This window comes from Bidens hawaiensis, unplaced genomic scaffold, assembly GCF_021521415.1.
Source record: "Bidens hawaiensis isolate Kalapana, Puna unplaced genomic scaffold, B.hawaiensis_p1.1 tig00004973_1, whole genome shotgun sequence".
Classification (NCBI taxonomy): domain Eukaryota; kingdom Viridiplantae; phylum Streptophyta; class Magnoliopsida; order Asterales; family Asteraceae; genus Bidens; species Bidens hawaiensis.
This window is the reverse complement of record NW_027491313.1, coordinates 997,679-1,006,119: the sequence shown is the minus strand read 5'-3', so window position 1 is coordinate 1,006,119 and position 8,441 is coordinate 997,679. Positions and strand designations below refer to the sequence as shown.

At 39.0% G+C, this 8,441-nt stretch overlaps 1 protein-coding gene and 1 pseudogene across 1 annotated transcript; one reads left to right on the top strand and one right to left on the bottom strand.

The window, feature by feature from the left end:
- The first annotated feature begins 540 nt into the window (after nucleotides 1-540).
- Nucleotides 541-2,391, top strand: LOC143628433 (protein ALTERED XYLOGLUCAN 9 pseudogene; annotated as a pseudogene).
- Nucleotides 2,392-2,744: 353 nt separating this feature from the next.
- Nucleotides 2,745-4,588, bottom strand: LOC143628409 (expansin-A13-like). Its single transcript, XM_077098014.1, has 2 exons — nucleotides 3,980-4,588; nucleotides 2,745-3,167 (listed from the first exon to the last, which is right to left on the bottom strand). The coding sequence occupies exons 1-2, from the start codon at nucleotides 4,453-4,455 to the stop codon at nucleotides 2,858-2,860; spliced, it is 786 nt and encodes a 261-aa protein (XP_076954129.1). The 5' UTR covers nucleotides 4,456-4,588; the 3' UTR covers nucleotides 2,745-2,857.
- Nucleotides 4,589-8,441: the final 3,853 nt, after the last annotated feature.

Genomic DNA, 8,441 nt, shown 5'->3' with positions numbered 1-8,441 from the left:
GAGAGGTCCAGCATAATCTCATAATAGTATGATCATATGACAGTCGTAATAGTCACCGTCCAGTTTATCTGGCATCGTGCTTATCGACAGCTCATTTATTTTGCTCATTGGTTGAATTTCTTATCTCATTTTACTTTGTTGCATTGTTTATTTATTTATTATATATACATCAAAACTGGTGTGCCACTCACTCAACCTTGTGTTGACAAAACCCATTGTATTTTTAATGCATATGCAGGTCATCGTGTGATGTGATGTTAAGTCAACATTTGAAAGAGAACTTAGGATTTCAAGATAGAGAAATAAACAAGACTTTTGAATTTTGATATATGTTTGTTTGATGAACTATTTGATTTTTGGATATTGTATTGAATATTTGGTTTTAATTGAATTTAATTTAATAGATATTGAAATTTCCAATAATGCATGATAGTACCTTGAGAGCTGTGAGCAATCAGTTCACGTCCCGACATTTCTACTTAGGTTGGGATGTGACATCAGATATATAACCATATCAAGGAGATTGCAGAATAGTAATCGAGAGGGCTAACTTGAATCAAGTATCTAATACTTAAATCAACTATCGAGCATCTAACATTATTAATTCTGGCATTCTTCGTTAAACGGGTTATTTGGGTTTTACGGATATCCCTAAAAAAATAATCAGTACTCAACTTGAAATAGTACAAGTCGAGTTCGGGTTTGTTAAACTCGAATTCAGGTTTCCTAAGAGTACTATCGGGTTTTGAATTGAGATTAAAACATTCATACATGTTTTTGCCATTTTAGATCATCATTCAAAAATAGTAACACAACTAAAAAACAATAAACCAACAATGAAATAGTCGGTGGTCGTTGTTCCTGCCCATCTGTACTTCACCTTCACCGTCTGTTACACCGTATCAATCCCTTTATTCACAATCCAACATACCCACCCACCAACCTTAATCTTAATCAACCAACACTTGTTCACAGATCAGTTCAGCAATCAAAATCGAATACCCATATCACAAAACATGTTCTTCGGGGCCGTCCAATTGGGACTCATGGCGGCCTGCGTTGTATTATTCGTACCAATGGGTATGGCCGGCTGGCATCTCAGCCGTAACAAAGTATTATTCTTTAGCGGTGCTTTGTTCATCTCACTCGCTGTATGTATTCACTTAATTCCTTATTTTCCTTCCTTCTTCCCACAATCGCCTAATGTTTTGTTCCAACAAGATCTTTCTAATTCGTGTGTTTCGTTACTAAATGACGTTGTGTTTCAACCCAATTCAGATGGGTTTGTTTGGAATTGGGGAAACAAGTCTAGATCTTTCGATTGTGATTTTCAAAAACTGGGTCGGGTCGATGTGTCGGATCTGTTAAACGGGTCGTGGGTTGTGGTGGCGGGTGATTCGCAGGCGCGGTTGTTTGTCGTGGCTTTGTTGGAGTTGGTTTTGGGGGAGGATGAGATGGAAGCCATTCACGGCGATTTGTTTAAGCGCCATAGCGATTACGGTATAACTGTTGGTGGAATCGGGTTGCGGGTGGATTTTATTTGGGCGCCGTATGCGGCGAATTTGACTGAGGTTGTTACCGGGTTTAAACGAAACGGGAAGTACCCGGATGTGTTAGTGATGGGTTCCGGGTTGTGGCATATGCTGCATTTAACGAATTATTCGGATTATGGTGTTTCGTTAAGGTTGCTTAGGGATGCTTGGTATCGGTCGTTTCCGGTGACTAGTAATAGGAAGTTTGATGTGGGGTTTGATTCTAGTCGGGTGCTGCATATGTTTTGGCTTGGGATGCCAACGTTGATAAACGAGTTGTTGAATACTGAGGAGAAACGGGTTAGGATGACGCGTGAGATGTGTGATGCTTATGATCAAGAGCTTTATAAAAGCAAGATCTTGCGGCGTGATGGTGGGTCTTTGTTGTTACTAGATGTTGAGACGTTAAGTGATAACTGTGGGGCTGAGTGTTCATTAGACGGGATGCATTATAGTGATGTGGTTTATGAAGCTTCGGTTCATGTTATGTTGAATGCTTTGCTTATTGAGTCGCATCAGAAGCTATGATGTAGAATCAACATTACATCAAACGCAATTGAGTTCCATTCATTTCAACACGTATCGATATCATTGGTAGATTCATAGGATTCCCATTTTTTGTTTTCTTTTTGTTTCGGTAACAAATGATATTGTAGATTTTGTATTCAGCAGAAAACAGCTTAGGGTTTGCAACTACAAGCCTGTGATGTTTGATTAGATGGTTTACATGCCAAAAGGATCTTGTTTGTTTGTTGTTTAATAGAGAAGAGTGTTTGGTCTCTTTCACTTGAATCATTGAAAGTTGTAGATTTTGAAAGTTAATGATTTGAGCACATGTGCAGCAAGGTAAATGTTCTCTCTTTCACATGACTCATGTTCTAATTATTTTGGTTTCTTGCATTTCATAGGTTATTTACAACCTCCTAATACTTGTACTTGTTTATTAACTAATACTATCCGTTTTGGGCATGAGGTAACAACGCAAACACAACACGTTTACCTTTTGAAGTTCGGGTTTCGTCCATAATCGTACGGTTTGAAATCAGACATTTCTTATGATTCAACATTTGTCATATGAATATAACTAACACATAACTATCGACGTGGACCCGTCATTAGTTCATCAAGATTTCGCCACTATATTTGTTCATCATCACCATAAATGGTGGATTTTGTTTCAACTTGAAGACAATGTATAAAGCTAGGGAAATTTTCTTAAATATAAATTTTATTTTATACAATTAAAGATGGCAAAATTCAAGTGTTACCACAAAAAGGCTAGGCTCTATAGTTTAGAATCAAGTATACAAAAACACAAACACAGTTCAAGACTGAGACTGCTTGCCCTCAAAACTCTGCCCAAAATTCCAATCTTTTGGAGCAACATTATAAGATGTAACAGTTAATCCATCACTACTAGTCACCTCAAAAGAAAGTGGTTGATCTTTAAGATCGGCATTTATATGCCAGTTCTGCCCCCAGTTTCGATTCATCGGAAGCCACCCGGTTCTTGAACCCTTGATCTTCACCGCCACTATATCCCCTGCACCCACGACATTGTTGATCAGCACCGATACAAATATCCCAGCCCCGTCAATGGTGAACCGCATTCCCCCTTCCTTTCTGCAGTTAATCCTGTCAACATATATGCAATATCAGGATTTGAAATCAACATTCATCTTGATCTTTCATAGTCATCACAAACTAAACAAAACAATCTTGATATCCATCCCCAATTAAACAATAAAACAATTTTGTAATCCAGCCCTATTTAAACAAAAGAGTTTTTGAAAACCAGCCCAAATTTATTTAAAAAAAATTGAAATCCAGCCTAATTAAACAAAACAATCTTGAAATCCAGCCCTAATTTATCCAAAAAAAAAAAATGAAATCCAGCCCAGCTCTTTGGCAATCTAGTGTTGAATCAATTTGGCAATCTCAGAGGTAGCCTCTGAATCACCCAGCGTGTCTTTGAAACTTAACCATTAAAAGGCGTTACCAAACACACCTCTTAATTGAATTATTAAGAGGCTACCAAACAGCCACCTAAACAAAACAATTTTAAAATCCGTCCATAATTAAACAAAACAACTTTGAAATCCAGCCTTCGGGGTTATTTGGTAGCAGCTTAATAATTCCATTAAGATGCTACATCGGCAAGAGGTAGAGTGTATTCGGTTAACTAAAAAAGACATCTCTTATTAGTTCATGAAGCCTCTTAATGGGTAACTCTCAAAAACATGCTAAATGATTCGTTCAGAGGCTACCTTTTAATCCGTTAGTGCTATTAATGATCCAACACCATATTGCCAAACAACCCCTAAATTAAACAACACAATTTAAAACTATGACGCTTCCAAGTAATTAAAGCAAACAATTTGCAATTCATTACAAAAGCAGAGGCATGCAAGACATGATAAACAACGAAAGCTATAAATAAAACTCACCTTCGGTACTTAATGGGCATATTGGAGGCCTTCCAAATGGCAATCTTCTCAAAAATCTCAATGGGCAACACGAAATGCGCATTCGGTGGGTTACACTTGCCTCCACCGTCCGCCGGAAACCCATAATTGGGCGCACAGAAGTTAGTCGCCGTCACAATGATCGAAGTCCCCGGAATACACCACTGGAGATCATCCACACACTTCACCTCGAAACACGCGCCGCAGATCTGTCCTTTCTCGAACAACACCGTGCTCAGCCCCGCCGTCGCCTTCCCGTACCCCGTCTTCTCCAGATCGCCGTACCCGCACGCGCCGCCGACGTTGTCGCGTGGGTCGGCTGCCGCGTAGTAGGTTGCCCTGGCGGATCTCCACTCGGATGATGATGGAGGTGTGGATGAGTAAGAGGAGTAGTGGGCTAGTGCTACCAGTATGGAGTTGGTGAATGCCAGTAAGATAATTAGTGTGATTGGCGCCATTTTGTTTCTATAACCAGAGAGAGGAAACTGAGGTTGAAGAAGACTGAGGCTCCGGTGTGGTGTTTTTCATGAAAGCAAGCAGACTGCTTTAGCGGCCAGCTTTACTCTTTACTGTGTTCGGTGTCCAACACAAATTAAATATTCTTAGTTATTTTATAAATTAATTTGTTTTATGCAAGTGTTTTAAGAAACAAAATCCAGGAAATAACAATTGGCAGGGACTAGGGGTGTTTGGAATTGCATATTTTATATTCTTACCATTTAGAGCAATGGAAATGGGTCTCACGGTGCACCCGTGAAACACCATTTGGCGCCATGAGAGCGCTAAACACCCCCCCATCCTCCATGAAGGGGCGCCAACCCCTCTCCGTCACTTCTTTCACGGCCAAATTTGTTGGTGAAGAGATACATGTGGGCCCAATTCAATGGTAATATTTTTAAAAAATGGCCGTTGGCTATTAAATAAAAAAAAAACTTTTTCCATTTCCTTTTTCTATTTATAAATACCTTCTCATTTGATAGAAACAAACACACTAAACTACTCTTTTCCTCTCTATAATCTATAAAAATTCCCTATTATTTTTTTAAAAATGTCATCACCATCTTATTTCTCTTCGTCTTCGAGCGAAGAAAAAAACGCTTCTATGTTTCCTGCTTTCGCAACGGGGTGTAATGTGTGGTGGCAACAACAAGAAGATTCGGGTTCGTCAATACGACACGAAACCCGACGTGACGTTTAAACCGTGACCGAGCGGCTGCGCACGAAGCGCTACGAAACGACTATTTTAACACCCCGTGTGTTTACACGGCCTCAGAGTTTAAAACCCGTTTTCGATTGAGTCGTGAGTTGTTTTTAAGAATACTACACGACATCGAACGAGAAGTTCCTTGGTTTACCCAACGAGTACCGCCGCGATTCGTTATATGGCTTGTGGAACCGCTAGTGATATGTTCGACGAATATTTGAAGATATCGGGTCGACACATCAAGTCATGTGTCTACAAATTCTCTAAAGCTATTGTTTTGTTGTATCGTAGTAGATATTTACGTAAGCCTACGGCTAGTGAGGTTGAACAGTTACAGGCGAAGCATGCCGAAAAACACGGTTTTGTCGGCATTAGGGGTAAGCAAATTAACCGTTGTTAACCATAAACCGAACCATAACCGGCGTAACCGAACCGATTTTAACTGATAACCGCTATAACCAGTGGGTCGGTTTAATGATTTTTGAAAACCGCCAAATACGGGTCGGTTTTGGTTATTGATAATATCAAACCCGCCATAACAGAACCGCCCCGTTTATTATACTTATGAATCAACAAAGAGGTTTGGATATTGGAATTAGTGCCATAACAGGAGACATTCTTTTAACTTTTTAGCTTCAGTTTCTCTTCCTAACTTATCTCAACATACTACATCAATTAGAACGTTATTGATGGTGGCTTTCATAGTTTTTTGAACGGCAAATTAAGTAACGCTGGGTACTCCGTACGTGGCCCCCATTGGCTAAAGGTAGCCAGAGCCGGCCACTAGTCCGGACGGACGGAGCCCCTAGCGGTCCACCTATTGAGGGATTCACTGGATAAAACCCGACCCCCACGCCCGCCAAATGGCACGACAGCGAGAAGCCGGTAAAACCGGGTGAGATCAGGACTCGAACACTGGCAAGCCAGGGTCATCCCTCATCTTTCATATAAATTGGTGATAGTGAGGTTTGAACACCCTACCTCTCACTTGTAAAGTGAGTACTCTACCATTGAGCCAATCCAATTTATGGTTGCTTTCATATTGATATTCACAATCAATATATCAATATTAATTAAATATATTCATATTATATCTTTTTGTGTTTTGGTTCATTGTTTCTTATCGAATTAACTTGAATTTTATTGTTGGGTTATGTCATGGCGTTTTGTTTGAATATTTGGTATTAATATCTTTGGATTCTGTATTTTGTTTGATCGTTCCATGTCTTTTTTTTTGTTTTTTGATAATATTTGGTACAAAAGTTTTAGGCCTAATTATATTTGTTTTGGTCATGGTTAACCGACCCATAACCAACTCGTTATAACCATCAAACCGATTAACAGAATGAGCTTCAAGAGAATGATTCGGAGTTCTTGCAGAGTGGAACCGTGGAGTACCAGACACGAGATAGATCTTCCAAAGAACAAGGCCTTTTTCGAATAAGCCAATTCATTTTCCGAAACCGCCATAACGGATCGGTTATGGTTATGTTTTTTTATTAACTGCCATGTTGGTTATGGTTAAGGGTTTTACCAAAACCCGCCCTAAACCGCCCAATGCACACCCCTAGTCGGCATGCTTAGTAGCATCGATTGCACGCATTGGGATTGGAAAAATTGTCCTACTGCATGGCATGGTCAGTTTGCACGAGGTGATCATCCATATCCTAGTATTATTCTAGAAGCGGTGGCGTCCCAAGACTTATGGTTTTGGCATGCAATTTTTGGTGTTGTCGGCTCAAACAACAACATAAATGTACTTGATCAATCTCCCGTATTTGACGATTGGATCAACGAGACGGGCCCGGACTCCTCTTTTGAGCTTAGAGGGACGCTTTACAAGCGTGGGTATTAACTTGCCGATGGAATATATCCGAATTACTCGACAATTGTCAAGTCGCTTTCGCAACCCATCGGCGTTAAACGACAAACGTACAAAAAAGCTCATGACGTGGCAAGAAAGGATATTGAACGAGCATTCGGGGTGTTGAAGTCTAAGTGGCACATTGTGGATCGTCCATCCAAGTGTTTTTCTCAAGTGAAAATGAGGAACGTTATGTACGCTTGTGTTATTCTTCATAATATGATTTTAGAGGATAACGGGTTAGTGATTTGTCAACATAACCCAAATGAGGATGCGCCTATGTACGAAGAAATCAACGAAGACAAAAAACGAAGAAACCGTCAAGAAATTCGAAGCCGAGAGATTCATGACGCATTAACGGCGGACTTGATCGAATGTATTTACGTTCGTTCAAGCAATCGGTAGTTTATTTATGTAACTTTTATTGATGCTTTTATTTTAAAATTATTGTAACCTTTCTTGTAATGTTTTATTTATGTTTATTAGTCTTTGAATGTATTGTAATTATTATTAATCAATTAAATTTTTATTAGTTAATATAAAAAACAAAAGATTAAAAAATAATAATAAAATAATTGAGGTTTCACATACTCTGTTTCACAGGGTATTTCCAGTGAAAAATGTGGATGTGAAATGAGTATGTGAAAGCTGATGTGGCGCATACGTGACAGAGAGAGAAGATTTCACTAGCTTGTTTCACCCCACCCATTTCCATTGCTCTTATAATATAAGTTTAAAAGGTGTTTAGGAAAGTTAAAGGTTGTGAGTGAATAAGTTATAAGTTACAACTTTATAACTTATAATTTATTTATTATTTATATAAGTTAAAAGAAGGTTAAATAAGAAATCCCAAATACCCCCTATGTGATGGCCAGTCACACTCCGGTCCATATCACTCAACTAAGAAAACGTGTCACTCCTATTACACCCTTCGCTCTTTAGTATATAGATGAACGAGTACCATTACCAAAAGTTTAGATACCAAATTGACACCAGTATCCGTTTGCTCATCCTTGTATTCACTTTCCTCTCTTTTAATAAAATAAAAGTACTCAAAATATCATAAAACAATACATTTTCAACGGATAGCAAAATTGGAGAGGAAGGTGGCGCTCTTTTTTGTTGTCCACCTCATCACCTACAACGATGAATCGGTACCCACATATTTTATTCTTTAGAGCATCTACAACGGTGGAGGTGAATTAATTTTCCAACACCTCTAAATCGTGAACATCTCATCACATTCTCTCCTAACGATGAACTTGGGAGAGAACTGGTACCGATCCCGAAAATCCTGATCACGAAATTTGAAAATAATTGATATCGGTACTGGTACGGTACCGGTATTTGATACAAAATTCGTAAATACCGATACC